General features: G+C 42.8%; 2 protein-coding genes across 2 annotated transcripts in view; one reads left to right on the forward strand and one right to left on the reverse strand.

Annotated features, from left to right (window-relative positions):
• Window positions 1-12,264, reverse strand: part of LOC138593304 (neurabin-2-like) — a 29,748-nt gene extending 17,484 nt beyond the window's left edge. Inside the window, exons 1-2 of the mRNA XM_069664248.1 lie at window positions 12,178-12,264; window positions 10,464-11,927 (exon numbers count right to left, since the gene is read on the reverse strand). Of these exons, the coding sequence (XP_069520349.1) occupies window positions 10,464-11,813 (1,350 nt within the window). The 5' untranslated portion in view covers window positions 11,814-11,927; window positions 12,178-12,264. The remainder of the gene's footprint in view (window positions 1-10,463; window positions 11,928-12,177) is intronic.
• On the forward strand, window positions 11,983-20,390 carry sgca (sarcoglycan, alpha). Its single transcript, XM_069664249.1, has 12 exons — window positions 11,983-12,019; window positions 14,655-14,801; window positions 15,079-15,207; window positions 15,316-15,467; window positions 17,116-17,182; window positions 17,267-17,465; window positions 17,550-17,718; window positions 17,888-18,096; window positions 18,282-18,308; window positions 19,769-19,948; window positions 20,054-20,080; window positions 20,192-20,390. The coding sequence occupies exons 2-12, from the start codon at window positions 14,765-14,767 to the stop codon at window positions 20,196-20,198; spliced, it is 1,203 nt and encodes a 400-aa protein (XP_069520350.1). The 5' UTR covers window positions 11,983-12,019; window positions 14,655-14,764; the 3' UTR covers window positions 20,199-20,390.
• The last annotated feature ends 93 nt before the right edge of the window (window positions 20,391-20,483 follow it).

Below are 20,483 nucleotides of genomic sequence, written 5' to 3' on the forward strand. Positions count from 1 at the left end.
CTAACTTAGTCACTTAACTTTTTTTAAAGATAATTTTTTTCAAGGGCCCTGTCATTTTTTGTAAACATGCTATGCGAAAGAAAACTTTTACATTTAAAGTGTATCGCTCGGCTGTTTAAGAATCCACCACCTCGTGTGAATTGGTGCGCAATGAATCTCAGGAAACGTTGGGCCGTGAAGGATGGACCCCACGGATCCTTCGTGGCCCGGGAAAAGGAGGACACACTTGTCAGCCGCATCCGAAGGAGCCTTCAAATTGGGACAAATACGTCGAAGGCTGCAGCCCCTGGATTGAGACACAGCTATAGACTGCACCAAGTTAGCTTAGCTTACCATGAAGAATGGAAAAGGGGGGAAAACAGCTAACCTGGCTCTGTCCAAAGGTAACATAACCTGCCCAACAGCACCTCTAAAGCTAAGTATCTTACATGTAAACGGTAGAAAAACTGTTAAAAACTTCCACACAAATACCCTTTTTAATTTAGACGCTAGCTTTTCTGTGTTTTTACTCATTTTGTCCACACTACTCTGGCGACGCTGACCTTGTTGACGATGCTAGCTCGAGCATTTGTAGCCCCTGGGTTTATTTCTGTGGTCTGAAGTCTGCGGAGTAATTGCAGTGGTGTTAATCGTGTCCACAGGCTCAAGTTCCCATTAGGTTTATAGATTTTACATTATGAAGAGGTCACTGATGTTTAGAGCTTTTGTGGAAAGTTTAACAAATGTCAGTCACCTATGGTCATGAGCTTTGGGTAAGAATGAGATCGTGAATACAAGCGACCTCTGGAGGGTGTCTGGGCTCAGAGAGAGGGTAAGGAGCTCGGAGTAGAACCGCTGCCCCTTCACATCGAAAGGAGCCAGTTGAAGTGGTTCGGGCCTCCTGGGCGCCTCCCTGTGGATGTTTTCCGCGCTCGTCCAACTGGGAGGAGAGCGCGGGGCAGACCCAGAGCTGGCTGGGGGGTTTATGTATCCCACCTGACCTAGGAACGCCTTCCCCAGGAGGAGCTGGAAAATGTTGCTAGGGAGAGGGACGCCTGGGCTAGCTTACTTAGCCTGCTGTCATCGCGACCGGACCCCCGATTAAGCGAAGGAAAATTGATGGATGGATGTTAAATCTCAGTTGAGGTTAGAAAATAGAAAAAGTCACCTTTGACCTTTCTTACAGTTTGAAATTTCCTGTCAACAGTTTAATAGACATCCTTTTTATAATGGGGAGGATTGGACTGAAGGGGTATTTGTTGCTGCTATTCCAAAAGTGGCCACAAGAGGCAATATTGGAGGCAAGCAGAAGCATGGCACGCAGATCTATTTAACACATCCATGGAGAGAATCTGTGCCTGTTTGTGTGCATGTGTTCACCAGCATGTGCATAGTTATTCTGTGTGCATATTTAGGTGTGTTAGTATGTGCAAAAATGTGTTCTGAAAGTGAGCTCAAACACTCGTCTGGTGCGTTTTAGTTTTAAAACACGCTTTAAAAACAGACTGAAGGCTTTCGCATGGAATTTGGGAAATTATGACCCTTTTATCCTCTTTGTTGACATGTAATAAATTGAAATATTAATCAAACAGAGAGTTTAAACTAATTAAAATAATAAAAAGTTGCATCAATACTGATATTATTTGATCTGCAGTTCTGGTTTGAGTGACTCATATGGAGCTAGCCCTGCTGCAGATGACAGACAGGAATGGGAGCAGCACTGAAGTCTAATGGCTTTTGATTTAGGTTACCTTCGTATTTAGAGGGATTAGCAGAACGTGGATTACAGACACACAAAATACACTGTTTGCATCCTAAGTAACGGAGAATAGAACAACAACAGAGCACTCCGAGCCTGCGTGCCCACTGCGCTGCTCTCACGTGGCACCGCTCCCCTCCTTGAGTTATAAAGATCAAGAGGCCACAGCTGGTGGCTTGTAGTGCCCTCATTTCACGCCCACCATGCTGCAGAGGCTTCGTTAAGCGTTCGCACTGAGAAAAAAAACACAGCCTTGATTAGAAGTGCGCTGTGACCTCGAGCCTTGGGCAAGTTCAGGAGCAATGTTACCCTCACTGAGACTTGACACTTTCGCTTCCTGGAGGAGATTTTCCTCCCTTCTTATGAGCGATGATCCCGCACGGAGCAGACAGGCTAATGGGATCCCGCACGGTGCAACCTTTAACCCCAACCTAAGAGTAAAAGATGAACTCCTCGAACGGTGAGGTGGCTATCTTTGGAAGATAAACATTGGGATTAAAGGCAGGGTGGAGATGGGGGGGGGCTGTGGGCAGGGCCGGGCTGGAGACGGACGCTGCTCCAGTTGTGGCAGATAGTAGGTCAGAGGAGCTAACAGATGGCCAGGAAACTCCCTTCCTCCCTCCCTCCCTCCCTCCCTCTGCTACCAGCCGCCTGGGATGTCCTACAAAAGCTCTGTGGGCAGCTAGCTAGAGCCGCTAACCAGCTAACAGATTGTTTTTGTGTCTCTGAAGAGGCACACACTGCCGGGGACTGTAGAAGGTATTAAAAATAGCAAGTTGAGTGACAACAGGGCAGTTGTCGTGAGAGGGAGATGGTTAAATGACGGAGCAGCCCTACAGTGCGGTTGGAGCTTGATCGCCCTCAGGCTACGCTGTGATTGGGTATTACCCTGTGGTGGTTAAAACTAGCATGTCAGAGCCCCCCCTTCCCCCTCCATCCACTGCCCACAGCAGCACGTCAACCGCTGTGTTTCTTTCCCTCTTAACTCTCCAAAAACAATCTAATTTTGGATTGGGCCAATAGGAAGTGTGGAGGTGGTGCTCCTGGTTTTTCACAACAGAAATAGCGCTATTCCACTTTCCAAACTCTGCAGCATCCTATTTTTCCAACATGATTCCTCACACTGTTCTTTGACTGCTTTGGGAATGCGAGCTACACGTCTACTCTCCATTTCCACCATGAATCAAGATGTGAATTAAGCAAAATCTGGTCCTTCTTTGACTTCTCTGTGCATATCTGCTCCTGTAAACTATCCACTATTCTGAGGGTCAGAATCGTTGCGTGATGCGTTCAAACAAGCTGTCAAAGTTGAGCATAAACAGACCAAAAAAGAAGCACTTTTCCTCTTAACAGTTAAATAACACCAACATTAATTTCTTTCCCAGCCACCACAGGTCAAACATCCTCCACAAGTGGCAGGTAATTGCATCTAAATCCTTCCTAAAATTGGGGGTTAATCCAGATCCCAGATGTGCGACACGCAAACAGAATTTGAGGATGTGGTTCTAGCCGCAGCGTCCCGCAGCCAATAATGTGAATATGGTAGATTTGTCACAGTCGCGGTTACATGGCAGAAGAGCTTGTCTGTGTTTTTGGCAGGACAGTCTCTGGTCGGCATGTTTAGGCTTAGCGCTGACCCTGCAGACGGACATGCAGCATGAGAATAAGGTCAGTGACAGGATCAGCACTATACAGAATACAGCAACTGTATAACTGTATGATGTTTGTTTGTATTCCTCTATGCATATTTATAATAGTATACATATAAAGTTATATAGTTCTTGTTTTTTAAAAGTGGGGTTGAGGTCCTTATTGTAATAGTACTACTGAACTGTAAACTTATGGCATTTTGTTGTTTCCACAATATTGTATTTTCTTTAATTTGTTGTCTCTTCTACAAACCGCTGACCTGAACAGCTGTGATACCGTGCGCTGCATGTGTAGGTATACAGTACAGTTGTGCAGAGTGAGACAAAAGCCCCTTACACACTGCCAGTTCAAGGCGAGATTATTGCGCCTACGTTACGTTACGTCTTCTACGTAAAACGCACGGAGGCATAATGGTGGCCCGGCATCAGAGGTAGCAACAGAGGTGAAACGGCGTCCGTGTAAACTGTAGAGCCGGCAGAGCGAAACAGCGCCGTGTGTGTATTTGAAGAACACGCTTTTTGTCTACACAGCGCTACATAAAAACACACTGGGGCGGCTTTACGCCGGCGTTGCTCAGTCCAATGTAAAATGGCAATGGCTGCATGACCGCGGAGCTTCATTACAGCAGTGAGGCGGAACTGCAGTGTAAAAAGGGCGAGGGAAAGGTCTGTCCGACGTCAATGTGAAGCGGTGACAGAAATAAAACATAAAGCGTACACTTAAACTGACATGTTTGTTTATTTGTAGGACTCTTTTAAGTGGCTCAAGTACGTGGTACTCCTGACCCCGTCTGCAGCGGTGCTTAGTTTAGCTTCTGTGTAGGAACTCCATCCGACTTCTCCTGACAGCGGACGTGCTGACTGTTACCCACAGTCTGTACGCGACCTCATACAACCCAGCTTCAAAAAATCCAAACTGTCCCTTTAATTTCCGACTAGATTTTATTACATTTTGTTGTCTTTCTCTATGAATATTTATTGTGTGACTGTGATATTAAAAGCAAAGGATGGCGATGTGTGATGACGTATTTTCTGATACCCAAAGCCTTTTAGAGTTTATTTTTCTGAGTCATAAACCTCAAATTTTGCCCCCAAAACAAATAAAAATAAAATAATAAGTTGGTCGCGCTGGTTGACACGAGTTTGTTACAATGAACACGATACTGAAGTGTATTTTGAGCACCAAATATTAGTTCACAACTGAAAGTAGTCCCAAAATGATGCAACGATTTGTTTACTAAACTTGTAAGATTTACTTCTACAGTAAGAAAGACTTTAAACTGAAGGTATAGAAGTCTTTAGTCTCCTCACTTTAAAAGGATTAAACCTTTTTGTTATTAAACATTAAACCTGTAAGCGTTAATGTGTTGCCCCGGGATCAATTAAAGTAGCTGTAAGTAACATTAAGCACCTAAATCCTACCGACAGCACAGGTGCAGCCTCACAGGTGTCTGCAAACAGACAGAGTCCGTAGGTTTGTGAAGCAGCTTGCTCAGCACTCAGACATCATGACAGGAGACATTGCATAACATGGTTTTGTCGCAGTAACCCGAGAGAGTGGGCACACCACGCTAAATGCTTGGAACCCACCACCACTGCAGGACTGGGAGGGAAGTGGGGCAGAGTGACCTTGCTGATAATCTGTCTGGTCCTCCCACCTCTCCCGGCTGTGAGTAATGCAATGTATGAAATACTGCAGGCCTGCTGAGTCTAAGTAATAGACAGTTTGAGGATACGTCGACATATGGTGATGAATTACCTCTCCTCCGGCAATCCCTCACTGGCTGACCTGAGCGGTAAACACAAACCAACAAAGGTTGCATTTTTGACGCGCTCTTATTTTGTAGTTTGCAGCAGCTAACTAAAAAATCTGGCTTTTCAAAATCAAACACCCTCAGGTTATTATAATATAGGAACATTCTCTGTTTGTGTTAATGATACAGTGTGAAAGAAAATCATAGGTGTTCTTCGAGCAGCCTGGCAGGACTGTTGTTCCGTCAGTGTTGCGTAGGCAGCAGAAAACCCACGAGAAAGTGTGTGTGCGTGTGGTGACAGGGGGATTGAAAGTGCAAGAGTAAGCTAGGTGATAAGTGTGCAAGGTGAAAAATAATTAGTACTTCTAGTTTGGAGGGAAACGGTGCAAATCCAACGGAGAGGATCGTATTTTATTTTGGAAATTGTCCCCTCTAGCAACAGGATGAATAATTAAAAATCACAACATGCCAGCAGGCTTCATAATAAACTACAGCGTGGGTGCCGAGCGATATAGCAAAGAGCCAAAACAAACAAGCTAAACGAATAAATAAGACATGAGAGGCAGCTTCCTGTGTTCGACAAGGAGCAAGGCGGCCCTGGAAAGCGAGGCGAGTCTGTGACGATAACAATGCTGCTATTTTTACTAACAGTAGGAGACTGGTGACAAAGAGCGAAAGGGAGAGAGAAGAAGGAGCGAGGGAAGGAGTGTCAGGAGGAGCAAACAAAGGCACTAGTGTGAACTCCACCCGGAGCAGAGCTGCTATTTTTGACAGTTTTTGGAGGACAGAGACAGACAGACAGGCAGACAGACAGATTTTAGTGTATAAAACGGGGACGAAGCCAGACATGCACCCAGACATCCAACCGCCATCACAACAACAAGCCCTAATTGTACCCGAAAGCAGAATTGTTGCACAGAGGGGAAATATGCACTCAAAACGAGCACTTCCTGTTTAGGAGAGAGCCCGGCCGACACTGTGTGACTTCAGAGCAGGCGGTTATACACTCGCATGACATTTGGGCCGCATAATAACGCCCCTCCCATTTGACCTCGACACCCCCTACCCTTTTACTCTCATCCACCCCAGCATCAATCTCCATAACAAAGGCCTGCACTCATACAGTGTGAAAGGACTCCATAGGAGGTTATTCTGCGACGACGGCTGCGGGGTCACAACCAAAATCTGTCCTTTTATCAGAGCCTGCGAGTTATGACTTCTTTGTCAAAGCGCACATAATGCTTCCTGCTGCTAACCGTCTTTGATCTCATGAGGATAAAATAAGAAGAATAAGTCTGTTATTGTCTTTTTTATCCTGCATTACAATTACATGATGGACGTACGGAGCTCAGGCTTAATTCATACGAGATTAATGTGATTTTATTAGCGTGCGGGACATATTTGCTTCCGTGCAGGCTGGGTGGATTTTAAGGCATAAATATATTTACAAGTAATTTGATCGTATTCTTTTGCTGGAATTGTACACAATGTATTTTTTTAATAGCATCCTGCGGACGTACGATGACAATAACACTTGGTGTGTATCCTTGAGGCCAGACAAACACACTGAATGAATCTTCCTCCTGCTTTGTTTACTTCCATGTTTGCATTAATAAAGACATGACAATCTTTTCTCTGCCTTCAGCTTGTGTATTGCTACGTTCTTTGGATGCATTGCCACCTCCAACTGGGGTTGATCAGGGGAAGGAATACCGGCATAACAAAATGCTTAAAATCAGCGATTATAATAGCCCATGCATAGACTTTATTACCCTGAAATATCAGCCCTGAATAAACTCAGCTTGTTTCCCTGCAAATCAGTTCTGCTGCCTAGCCTACACTGCAGGTTGCACCGTGCAAACAACAGATAAGATTCAGATTGTTGCTGCTACCGGGGACCTCATATGTCTGCCACAAGCAACTTCTGTTAGAGCAACGAAAGAATAACTTCTATTCGGTCATTTATTACGGTCTGATAGCAAACAACAACTCTACAGTGCTAGCAGAGAATCAGAGCTACATCAGAGCTACACTTTCCACACTTTCTTCATCTCTTGGTGGACTCTAACGTTAGCTTAGCTTGTGTCTAGAAGCACAGCTTATTCTAGGTTACGATTCCTAACCAGTGTTTATTGAGTGTTTTTACAGGAGCCGAATTATCCGCAGACGCTCCTCCTCTTCAAAACAAACAGACCTGATGATGAAAACAACTAAAAACAGGAACAAAACTAGTTTCAGATTAAAAATGATTTTGAAATTTTTCTAATGCTCTTTGGCAGAGACAGGATGTCTGGCGAGGTGGCTGGTAGACGAGCTGCGAAAAACGTCAATGAAATTGACTTTATGTTGCAATTTTTGGTCAATAATTTCCTCATCTTTGGAGAAAAACCGTCACCGTCTTAAACCTAGGTTCCACTTTTTTTGTTATCTCTTACCCTGTTCACATTTGGTAGTAACGTGTGGTTTTCATGATCGGATCACAAGTGGACAACCTTAACAACAGGTGTGAACACACCCAGGACGGATAAAAGATGCATTCAGATCCTTCCTCAGGCCACATACGGAGGTGGGGACACATTTATGCATACGCCTGGTAGTGTGTACGCCCATGTCCTGGGCTACATTAAGGACCGCCCACTCTCCCCGTATCCACATCGTTGCCATGGATACGCGGAGATCACCCTGCCTTTCAATCCTGTCTGATTTGTCATTTATCTGCTGTATGTGTGGAAAATCTTATTTATTTCTCATGTCACTTCCACAAGCATGTGGAAACGTGGGATGACTTTAACGTTAGCTTAGCTTGTGTCTCGAAGCCTAGCTTGTTTCAGGTTAGGATTTAATTGATCAGAGTGTTTTACAGGAGCCGAATTATCCGCAGACGTTCCTCCTCTTCAAAACAAACAGACCTGATGATAAAAACCAATAAAAACAAACTACTTTCAGGTAAAAATCTGTGTTTTCCAATGCTCTTTGGCAGACACAGGATGCCGATGAGAAGGATGCTAGCCGAGATGCCGAAAATGTCAATATAATTGACTTTACGTTGCCATTTTTGGTCAACAAGTTCCTCATCTTTGCGGGTAAATGGGAGGTCACTTTCCGACACCTTGGCTCCACTTTTTATGTGATCTTTTATAGAAGACATCTGATATCTCCGATGACAGCACAAATAATGCTTAGCAGTGGAAATTGTGCGTGTACTCCAGCTGCAATTTCCAATTCTTGATAGGCGGTTTTATCTTTTGTTAACAAGTAAAAATGTTTAGCATCGTCATTATCCCCTATTTAGATCACCACCCAGCTCTGTAAGTTAAAGAATATCAGTCTGATTAGTTTCTCTCAAGTAGTGAAACATCAAGCTCCAGTGAGCATGCACTACTGGCCAATGTGCAGCCACGAGAAGAGAGCAAGAGCAACTTTCAACATGACTGGTCGTGATAAGGGACAGGAGCCCTTAGTCACTGAAATGGCTTTCTGCGTGAGGGAATGTGTGTTTTATGTGCAGTGTCAGGGCCCACTTCAGCTGGCAGAGCCTCTGTACGCCTCAGACCTCGAGGCAGAGCCGAGCAGCGAGACTGAGCCGGAGAGGATCTGATGCTCTTCTCCAGATCATTACACCACCCCCAGACACACAGAGACACTTTAAATCAACTCCTCCTCCTCGTCTCTACTCTCCTTTCATCTCACTGGACCGAGAGGAGATCGCAGTCTCTTTTCTCACTTCCTCCCTCGTTTTCTCACACACACAAAAAAAACAGTCCGTTCCTCGCTTTGCTTCCCATACACAGCCCACTGACCTTGCATTTTGCACGGCAGAGTATCCACTTCTCCCTCTAAAAACCGGACTAATTACCCCAGCCCTCTTTGTTCCTCCTCCCCCCGGCAATTATTTACAGAAGCAGCAACAGCAGCAGCAGCTTTCCACTGCATTTCAGATAAGTATCTACATCGCAGCTCTTTTGGGGGCCCATGTCAGCTGCACGGCAGGAATGCAGCAGGACCATGCATTAGCAGCTGGCTACTGTGGAGGGAGGGTTTGTTAGCGGTGTGCAGAGCCGCGTGTTGAAACAGGGGAAAATCAAAATGTCAGCATCATTCTGACACGGGCAGAAGCTGAGTGAGTTCATTAAAAGAGCTGACAGTGGTGCTGGCTATGGCTGTGTCACGCTGGATAAGCTTTAAGGTCAGGTTCAACAAGACTGCGAACACACGGGAGGGAAAGTAAAACTATTGACGGACTAACATGCCACAAATTAAAAAAAGGCTCTGAGGAGATCTCCAAAGATTATATCTTGTAAATAAAGTTACTTTTAATCAATTTTGCCGATTTGCAGTGATTTTGTTGCTTCAAACTTTGTTAAATGTATTAGGATGGATTACTTATCTGCACTGCGCTGCTGCTGCTGCTTTTTAATTAGAAATGTGACGGGAAATCTCTTGGTCTCAGTTGTTTATCACAGTTGTGTTATTAAGGGTAATACTGGTAATACTGGTATCACAAAGTCGGGCATGACAATCTAATGGATTTTCATTAAAAAAAAATGTCTCTCGAAGTTTTCAGTTTCGTTCTCTTTGGCGATAAACGGAAATTGCGGGAGCCCACTTCCTAATTTAACCAGACGTCTACATTTCACTCCCTTTCTAACAGTTGTAACTCTTGATTTTCCTCGCTGACGGTCGCTTTCCTTTTCAGACTGTTTGCTTCATCTGAGCGTCGAGTTTGTTTCTTTTTCTTTGGATTTTCACTTATTTTTGAAGTTGTATCTGTAGTCAATCATTTCTTTGTTTGTTCAGCCATAGTAGATTACTGTTTACTCGCAACACTTGCTTAGCTCCGCCTACCCTCTCTGGAAGACCAACCACTGCTGGCTGATGGAAAACGCGTCACTAACTGGGCGCTGCTTGTTATTTTTTTACACGAATGTCGCCACAGACAGCCAGTCCATCAATCTTCAAATGCTTTCATCAGTGGGCCATAGGCTCAATCACCGTTGTGTTACCTCATTCAGCGATAGATAGAGACTTAAATGAAAATCTTAATGATAATGTTTGTAGGGATTGTGACTGTTTTGATTGCTAAAACATGACACATGCACAGAGTTATTTTGGCCGTATCATTTTGGTACTAAAACACATTGAAATTATATCCTTAATTTGTATATATACACATCGGTTTGAGCATCCTTAAGATGACAAAAAAGATCATTTTCTTCTGTTTGTATTGATGGTGTTGAATTGTTAAACATTCAATGATACATCCATACATATTGATGGATCGTATAACCCTTATTAATATTCATTCTTCATGTTTATTCTCACCTTGATGGGCTCTGTGCTGAAGCGGATCTTCCTAGAAGGGGGCGGGTCCTCCTCCGTAGGCAGCCCCACAATCTCCACACAGCTGGACTCAGGCTCGTAGCGATCATCCACTTCATCTTCATCCTCATCCACCTGGCTCCCTCCGAAGTCTTCCCCCACCGCGCTGTAGGTACTGATATCCACAGAGTCCCGCCCCGACTGGTCCTCTCTGAGTATCCTGTCTTCCTCATCCTCTGCGTCCTTACCCATCTCCCCCTCCTGCCTGAGCATCTCACCCCCCTTCGGAGAGCTCTGCTTCTCGGATGCGGTTTCCCCATTCTCCACAGAGATGTCACCTTGCAATGATGTGCTTTTAGGCTCCTTTGCACCAGAGTATTCCTCATGTGTGATCTCACCTTTCGCCTCAACACCTGCATCTGCTACAGTCTTTTCTCTCTGCTCTCCTACAGCACTGAAATGTTCATCACTTTGGCCCCCATTAATGCCTTCAGATGGGGGTGTCATCCTCCCTCTTTGCCCCCTTGGAGGCCCCTCTTGCCCATTCTGATTGCTAATCTCATCATCCTGGTAGCTTGTTGCAAAGGTACAGGCCCTTTTTGTGATTATTTTGGAGTTCAACACACCAACCTTGGCGCTGACCCCCCTGGAGGGGAGAGGTGGGGTGGAGGAGAGGCGGTGGAGGTTGTTCCGGAGCTCTGCAGCCCGTTCAAACACGGCACTGAGCTGGCTGACTGTAGGGGACACCGCATCACTGGTGTCCAGGCTGTCCAGGGACTCTGTGCTGCCGTTGAAACGAGCCACCACGTCCAGCCTGCCATCCTGGAAGCCTGAGGCCTTGTCTGTCTTCAGGAGAACTCTGGTGGTGGCAAGCTTTTCCTGCTGCTGCCTCTCCTGCTGCTGCTCGAAGATGCGTCGTGTCTCCTGCAGCTTGGAGTAGCTGGGTGACGAGGCCCGCTGGTGCCCGTTTTCCGGTTTGGTGTCGAACTTGTTCACGCGCTCGGACACGGTGGATCCCAGCTTGAGCAGCGCGCTATGATCCACGTTTTCGTTCAGGCTCCCGGCTCTGGGGAGGGAGAGACGCACAGATTTGTCCGCGTTCTTGACGACGTCCTCCCCCTCTGCATCGGCTGGGGATGTGGTCTGCATCTGCTGGAACATGTTTTTAATGCGGTGCACATTGGAGCCGTACCTGCGCCCTCGGGGGCCCTCCTGCAGGTCCCCGTTCGCAGCATTGTCTTTGACGGGCTTCAGGGCCTGCATCCCCGCCTCGTACGCGTTTCTATGCGGGGATGGGCTTCTGAGCGTGGAGCCAGAGCCGGTGCTCTTGGATGTGGATTCTGTCTTCATCATGGTCAGTCAAGCGTCGCAACGGATGCTCAACGACGGCATGTCTCCTGTCTCAACCCCCGGGTGGCAAATCTGTGATATCCACCAGCAGCCGATCCTCGCGAGGTGGCGCCCAGACTAGACCGGCAGATGGGGAGAAACAAAAACAACAGCTCGCATTAAAGGCCTGCCTGCATCCGCTGCAATTCGCGTCCAATGCAACAGAGAAAGTGAGCACGATGCATCTGTCATTAGCTCGCTTGCAGTACCAACAATGCACACCTAACACACGCAGATAATTTCATTAGTCATTAAATAAAATATTTGCACAGAGAAGTAGAGCAGTAATGGGCCGCAGATTTACCGCAGCTGACGACAGATTGCTTACGTTTAATCCCTTTTTACAGGCAGCATCATTTTGATCTCTTCATTCTGTGAGCTGCAGATTTCTGGTCCTCCTCTCGCAGCGGCAGAGTGCTGCTGCATGGAGGAGGAGGCGGCTGGGTCCTAGTGCCCTTCCGCTGTGCAGTCTACGAGCTAACTGTGGTGTGGGTGATTTACAATTTATAATCCTAATTAATCATTCTAAGCTAAAGTGTGTAGGTGACATAAATCAGTGATTTCCAAAAAGGGGAACATGTAGGAGGAAGTAACTGCAGATACACAAGTCAATCAAGCTAATGTTAATAGATAATGGTGAAAATAACTTTAGCTTGTTAGCTAAAGCTAGGCTAAATAGGTGGACAGTTGGGACATTTAAGTTAAACTTAAGCTACATTTAACAAGCCAAAGCTAAAAAAAAACAGTGCACAAATTATTGAAAAACCTCAAAGTGATGGATCAGTGGTGAAAATGCTAACGTTAAATTTTGTGTATAAAGGGTTGAATCGACAAACAATAGCTGGGGAACTGTTGTAAAAGACTTCAGCTAACTAGTGGGTAATATTAAAAATGCTAAAATTAGTTGATATACGATTGAGACAGAATAAAGTGGCCGATAAATGGCTGAAATTGTTGGCTAAAAGTAACTCTACTAGGAAAACGGACCGCTAACAGAAAGGAATAAAACAGTTGAAATGGACAACAGTTAGCTTAAAGTGGTGGGGAAACGGCTAGCTTAAAATGTTGGATTATCTATAGAAATCGTTTAATCATCAAACAGACAATAAAAATAGCTAGTGGCTAAATATTTTTGGATAAAGTTGGCTAAACAATAATGAATACATGATAAAAAATAGTTCGAAGTGATGCAATGGTTAAAATAGTCAGCTAGCTAAGTTAACTGGCTAACATGACTCACTTTTGCAACTTCAGTTGGTAGCACTATGTGTGCAAACATCTCCAAACCTTACAGTTGAACCAAATGAGAAAATTGTTACAATATCCACTTTAATCTAAATATTAGCTTTAAATAAAATAAAGATTATAGGGTTCTGAAGTAGCTAGGCCTACAGACAAAAAGGTTTAGGGACCACTTTTGCCAGTAAAAAAAGTAAAATCAGTTAAAGGACAGTAGACATTTAAATGTGATGTCAACACCCAACCAAGAAAATAAAAAAATAACCCTGTATATCAGCATAATAAAATAGTCCATGGACCCCATTTTCAAGCCCTCCTTATCTAATAGAGCATTATTTTTCCCAAACCAAAAGAATACCCCCAAAAAACCCTGAAAAGTCTGTGAACCTGTGAAATATTAATTAGGATGGTTGTAGCTGTCAGAGAACAGGACTAGCATTAGGACCCAGTAAACTCCACTCACGTCAAACCTCTGTGGCCAATAACACATTGGTTATTCAAAGGCCACATTGTTGCTTCCTGCATTCTGCATCTGTGCTGATACATTAAATATGATCACTGAAGGTAGACAAAGCATTTCTCTTTTTTGTTTGAAGACTGGTTTTGAACCTACGCTGTCTCATTTTCTACGTTTTAACAGAGGCTGATTAACCTACTAGGCCGACACAGTCATGCAGCTGTTTCAGTCCACACACAGTGGACGGAACACACGCCTTTCATTTCAAACTGTCCTTCCTTTTCGATTTATCATCATAGCTACTTTATCTCACACTAGTTGAAAGTCGAGTCTGAAGGACATAATTAAGAGGACTGTTCAGTGATGTAGTAGTGCCATCTAGTAGTGGTGTCTAGTTTACAGAGTTAAAAATAAACCTTAATTATGGAAGCCCACTTCTGCCAATAAAAAATTTTAAAAAATCTAGACTTGTTAATAAAAATAAAACAAAACCTAATAAGTTATAATTATGAGGTAAAAATCAATTGTATGGTTAAAAGTCATCAAAATTGAGATTTTAAGTCAAAATTATGAGTAAGAAAGTCAAATTTTGGGATAAAAAGTCATAATTACGTGATTAAAAACTCAGAATTAGTTTAAAAACTTTACAAGGAAAAAATGGGACTTAAATCATGACTTAACGATTCAAAATTATGAGGAAAAAAGAAAAGTTTTTGACATTTAAAGTAATTTTATGACATGAAAGCCAAAATTATGAGATAAAAAGTCAAAATTGGAAATAAAAAAATTGTATTGATGAGATACAAGGTCATTCCTTTTTACTAATTCTTAATTGTCAACAATAATTATGACTTATAATTGGGATAATATTTTTATTATCAAGGATAAGTTGTCATCTTTTTTTGTTTTGTTTTTACTGGCAGAAATGGGCTTCCATATTTTTTGATATCATGCTCCTGTATCTATAACATATTTTCTTTAGGACTGGATATGAACTTATGATATTGTACTTAAGTACTTGAGCAAATGTACATAGTTTGTGCCTAGAGCTAACTAGTATTTGTTTCATATCACCAGAGGGAATAATACATCTCTTGATTTTCTCCCAGACAGCCTGCCGGATGTTTTTATGGGAGCGAGGCAAAAATAGCTCTGACATGTCTCTCGCTGTGACCAAGCCCCTCTCCGCTTGGCTCTGTCAATCACAGGCCCAAACAAGATGGCAGGCTGCGGGAGCTGGCTCTTCTCTTTAACAGGCAAGTTTTGTCCTTATATTCCTTCATCTTCATGTAGTATGACATCACTGAAGCCTGTTTTGGTCTGTATTAGTAAGTGTGAACATTTGGGCCTTGTTGCAGCTGTTGAGGATTATAGGCCTAACTGTTTGACTACAACACTAGGGGTTGTGTGTCATATTTTATGACACACAACCCCAGGTGTTGTAGTCAAATATTTATTGTTAAGTTTAAGTTTTTGTTTTCTGTGTTTGACCATTGAGATGTTTTTTTTGGTGTGTTTTAAACTTTGATACAGTTTTTGCTGTCAGTTTGCTCGGGGCCAAAGCAGAGATCAAATTGACCATTCCTGTGGGGAGGTTATTTACATATGAGCTGCTGAGAGAGACTTTCCAGAACGACTTTGAACCTTTGTCTAAACTCTACGGTGAGAGCCTGAGACATATTAACCCACCTCTTTTCACATCATTAAACAAAGGTACAATATATAGATGTTCTTCTTCTGTGTGTTTATTTGTATCCCCCTGTTTTAAAGCTGGACGTTTGTACGATGACCCCATGATTTTTAAGTGCAACCAGCAGAATTTCCCAGACCTCCCAGAGTGGCTGCGCTTCACCCAAAGGCACCCCTACGATAATGGCTTCCTGTATGGCACGCCAATGTCCCAAGGGAAAAGTATAATTGAGGTATGAAGTCATCACTGACAGCAAACACACTAAATCAAAGCTGAAAACACTTCAGTTGTGCACATTCTTACCTTTTCTGTTCCTGCGGAAAACAGGACACACATAGATTCACGACACACATCAGCTGTCTGACACATCGGTGGTAAATGTCAGGTTTTGTTGTCAAACCCTCAGAGACAAAAGCTTTGGGTTTTGCTTTAAAGCTGCTATTTTGAAGCAGCATTAAAAATTCAGGGAGACGCGTGTCTTTGAAGAAGAAGAGTTTTGAAGTGGCTTTAAAGTCTCGATCAAACTGACTGAAGCTGGAAAAAGTGTTGGATTTTTGATGTAACCAGAGACTTCAGCTGATTCAAAACACTCTTTACATTAAACATCAGCCGATTTTTTATGTTTGGGATCATTTTTGTTTGGACTTTCTTTGATTTTCTACGTGCATGGCAGAATTTTCTTTGAGCACAAACTAAGCTATTAGCCATACTTCTCATTTTATTAATTATCAAGTATAAATTGCACAAATAAAATAGGAAATAGAATGACTGTAGATTGACATTGCGTCTCCATCTGCTCTCATTGTACAAAATTGATGCCAAAATAGCCCCTGTGATAGGCGCTGTCATCTTGCGTTGGTGACGTCATTTGGAGCCAGAGTTGTCTTGTAGAGATTGGCCAGTGGAGCAGCCGTAGCCACTTCCGCCAACCAAAACACACTTAAATGACCAAAAAACCCATAAGACCCTGCATGTTGGCGTGTTTAACAGCATAACAGCTTCTTGTGTTGGTCTGAAGCAGATGTTCACAGATGTGGAAACTTCAATGACTGTAGTGATTGTTTTAGTTACGTCTCCTCTCGCCATTCCTCCTCCACTCTGCTAATCCAGAACAGATCGGCTGCCGGAGCCGTATTTGTCAACAGAGCTGTCAATCATCCTTTTATAACATCAAATAACTAATTAAGTAAACTTGTCAGAAAAATGAACACTTGGACACTTGATTTTATAGTTTGACTCAGGTCCCATCTGTTAACATGGAGGAGGCGGGCTTTATGAGCTATACTGAAGCCAGTCAGCAGGGGGCGATAGAGAGGGTTTGGCTTCACGTTTAGGGAGCTGTCATGTCGTCCATCTTTTTATACAGTCTACAAAGAAAAATGACTCAAACACCAATAAAAATTTACAATTTTTCATTCATAATCAGTCAATATTACTTAAGATGAAATCTAGGTTTATAAAAATATCTATTTTTACTATTTATACACAAAAAAACAGCACAGAAATGTCTGAAATCAAATAGGTAAACTTTGATATAATACAGCCAGATATTTATAAACTTTATAATAATAAAATATCACCAAGTTATCTCAATAGATTGCTAAATGACATAAATATGAATGTATTACTGTAAATAAAACATGCTCAGTGTATTGACAGATGTATAGACAGATTCAGTAGGTTTTTAAGGCATTGTGGGAAATGTAGGAAATTGTAAACTTATGTAGAATTAAGGCAGGTTGATTCAAAGTAGACATAAATAGATGCAAAATACCTTGTTGAATTCACTTAGCATTAAAAATGAAAGCAAATTACCAAATGAGCGTGGAATATTTCAATTACTTTAAAGTGATACATGTTAGTCATTGTTTTTCTGACAGGTCTATGCAGTCAACAAGCGGAGCTATGAAACAACCAGGCAAATATTTGTGATCAAAGTCGTCGCAGGTACGTCTGACTGGAATTACATCACACAAAACAGATCTTTTAATTAATAATAAACATGTCGTACATCACTGCTGTCCCTCACAGAGAAGATGCTGCCCTTTCAAGCCGAGTTCTTCATCAAGCTGAGGGAGATTGAGAAGGTGCTGCCCTCTGCTGTTCAGGGCGAGATAAAACAGGATCTTCAGAAGCTGTGGGACACGGAGGCCCTGGAAATGATCAATATTACCAACGCCCTCGACCGCGGCGGCAGAGTCCCCCTCCCTCTCGCAGGACACTTTGAAGGGTAAACAGAGAAGTCAGTGTGGCCTTGCTTTAAGTGAAAGTGTGAATAACTGTTGTGTTAATTTAAAAATGTGATCCATGCCAGTGTGTATGTGAAGGTGGGGTCGGAGCAGTACTTCTCAGACTGTCTCATGAAGACGCTCGCAGCCGAGCACGGGAAGCAGTGCACAGCAGGAGCCAAAGTCAAAGTCCCCGGAGGCTGCAACTTCTGCAGCATCCCCAGCAACTGTATCAGCTGGTGCAAGATCGAGCTGGTGAGGCCTGAGGAGACACAGAGATGTCCATGTGAATGAAAATATATAATAGAATACATATCTGAATGAGCCATGCAGAGTCTGTGTCGTGATAAACATTTAAGACTCCTGTCTCCTGTGTCTGTGTCTCTCGGAAGAGTCGCTCTGATGTCTCTTTTCCTCCCTGCAGTTTGATCTGTCAAAGCAGGAGCCGGCTCCACCTGCTCCCACCATGGGCTCTGGCATTATGGATATCGGGGTCGACTTCGACCCTCCCGAGTCGCCCCCGAGCAGAGACTACTTCCCCGACTACATGGTGACAGTGATCGTGCCCCTGATCCTCGCCATCGTGCTGTGTCTCCTGCTGGCCTACATCATGTTTGGCAGACGAGAGGGCGTGTATGAATCTGTTTTGAATCTGCTGAATAATAATCCGATCTCCAATGTCAAATGTCAAAGTATTTTCCTGTTTACCCCTTCTGGGAATTTTACTGCAGACATGATAAGAAGTCAGCCTCTGCTAGGCTTTGATTGATCCTTATAAACTGTGACACAAGACGACACATTATTTCTTTCTCTTGCAGTGCGAAAAGGGATGCAAGAACAAACCAGTAAGTGAATCGATTTGTTCACTGTTTTCTGCTTGATGCTGCAACCAGACTTAATGCATTTTTATACAGATTTTAGCATTAATTAGTTGTGAGGTAGTAGGTACAATTTATTGTATTTTCTACTCCACTACACATATTTTACGGCTATAATTGGTTTATTTAAAGACTAAGATTTTACACAATAAACAATCCCTCCAGGAAGTTGCATTCCCGAGAAGTCATGCAAATTCAACCAATTTTCGACTTTACAATTTTGGCCAATTGCTTCAACTTTTACACAAATTTGATCAAATATCCTATTTCCGTCTAAACATATTTGAATTTGAATTTGAATTTTGAAAGTTTATTTTGAACAAAACAAAAGAAAACAACAACAACACCACAGACGATGAAAAGTTTGTTCAAAAAGGAGTGGGAAGAAGTCGAAACTTATCTAATCCCACCCCTTCTCCCTGCACGATGATTTATAAATCTATAAATCTATCCTTCCTTAGAAATACTACTATTAATAACAATCATAATAATAATAATAATAGTAATAATGAACATAATTTATACTAAATATACACCAATATATCATCTACATTTATAGAAAAGGACTAAGACAAAAGGACCTAACAATAACAAAACACAACATAAAAGAAAAGAACCAACTAATAATGACATAAATAAGTATAAAAAACTATAAATAAATAATCAATAACAGTATCCTGTGCACACCTAGTGACTGTCACACCCCCACTTCATCCCTGTATCCCGTGAAAACATTTTCTTTATATTTTGTTTTAAACTGTTGCATGTTTAGACATTGCTTGATCTCCTCACCTACACTGTTCCACAGTCTCACCCCACAGAATGAAATGCAAAATCTTTTTCTATTTGTACGGATTTTGTTAATTTTGAATATGGTTATAATAACTTAACAATAATCACATATTATAGAAAAAGTCAAAAATCTTTAAATTTGTTTCTTATTTCTTCTATTTATCCTCTCATGACCCTTCAGATTCATGTTAAGTCCATGTATATCGAACTGTAGATGAAGTAGTTCAAGCTAGCTCCGCCTCCAGCAGAGACAACAGTCACATGCTGCTAGCACTGTCATGCTTCAGCATTGATGATCTACTAATGTAATTTCAGCCTGACAGCTCGCATTTGTTGAAATGTTTATTGCAGCAGCAGAGCATAGCTTGTGTTTGGCGTCTCGGCTCCAACCTCATCACTCCTCACAGATTTATTTTTCATGCAGAAATTTGAGGAGTGATGAGATAATATCTTAAACCCATCTAGCCGGAGCCTGCAGGTGGATGCTGTGGCTGGAATTATGAGCGCAGCACTGGTGCAGGGCAATGATAGAGCAGAGGGAGAGACTGGAAATCTTGCAGCTTAAATAGACCTTGTACAAAAGACAGACTGTACAGAAACACAACATGCTGTAAGTGATGTTATTTTTGCTTCAGTATCCAGCTGTACCACCACCACACTATCCACGGGAACACCGACGAGCTGAGGAACATGGCTGGAAACCGCGGTGCTTCTCTACCTCTGTCCACACTGCCCATGTTCAACTCACGGACCGGGGAGTCAGCTCCACCCCTGCAGTCTGACAGCCCCAGCATCCCTCTCATCATGGCCCAGCAGTAAGCACCTCCCCTGCTCATTCACAACATTTATTCTCAGATCGTACGTAAATTAGCAGCATTAACTTGAATCGATGATTAAAATAGACTTTCCTGTTTTCATAGTGATCCTTACAGTGACACTCTGCCCAGGTAAACCCGCTCCACCTACAACAGACCACTCATCCTGCTCTATATTTAGCCTTTTTATTGGATTTTACTGATGATTGCACAAACACAGAATCACCCTGTTTGTTTTTGCAGGAAGTGAGACAACGATGGATAACACGTCATTCAGAAAGTCGATTGCTACCACAGTCTATGGTTTTGAATTTGCAGTGGGAAAGTATATATATTTTTTGACTCTTCAGGTGATGCTTAAATAATATCAGTGTGTAGTTTGTCAAATTGTTATTTTCTGTTTATGATTCTCAGCATCATTTATTGCTAATAAAAAAACATCAAAAGCCACATTCCCCCTTGTTGTGGTCTTGGCCTGTTTTATATGCATACCAAATTTCATACACCTAGGTGAAAGTAACCTCTATGGCAGGGG

Source organism: Semicossyphus pulcher, unplaced genomic scaffold (genome assembly GCF_022749685.1).
Source record: "Semicossyphus pulcher isolate SPU_LCO1_2020_fin unplaced genomic scaffold, fSemPul1.0.p SCAF_16, whole genome shotgun sequence".
NCBI lineage: Eukaryota > Metazoa > Chordata > Actinopteri > Labriformes > Labridae > Semicossyphus > Semicossyphus pulcher.

Excerpts from the sequence above, each read along its gene's own strand:
- sgca (XM_069664249.1), top strand. The coding sequence starts at position 14,765 with ATGGCAGGCTGCGGGAGCTGGCTCTTCTCTTTAACAG. Across the intron at positions 14,802-15,078 it reads CTGGCTCTTCTCTTTAACAG|TTTTTGCTGTCAGTTTGCTC; the intron begins GCAAGTTTTGTC and ends ACTTTGATACAG. Across the intron at positions 15,468-17,115 it reads AAGGGAAAAGTATAATTGAG|GTCTATGCAGTCAACAAGCG; the intron begins GTATGAAGTCAT and ends TTTTTCTGACAG.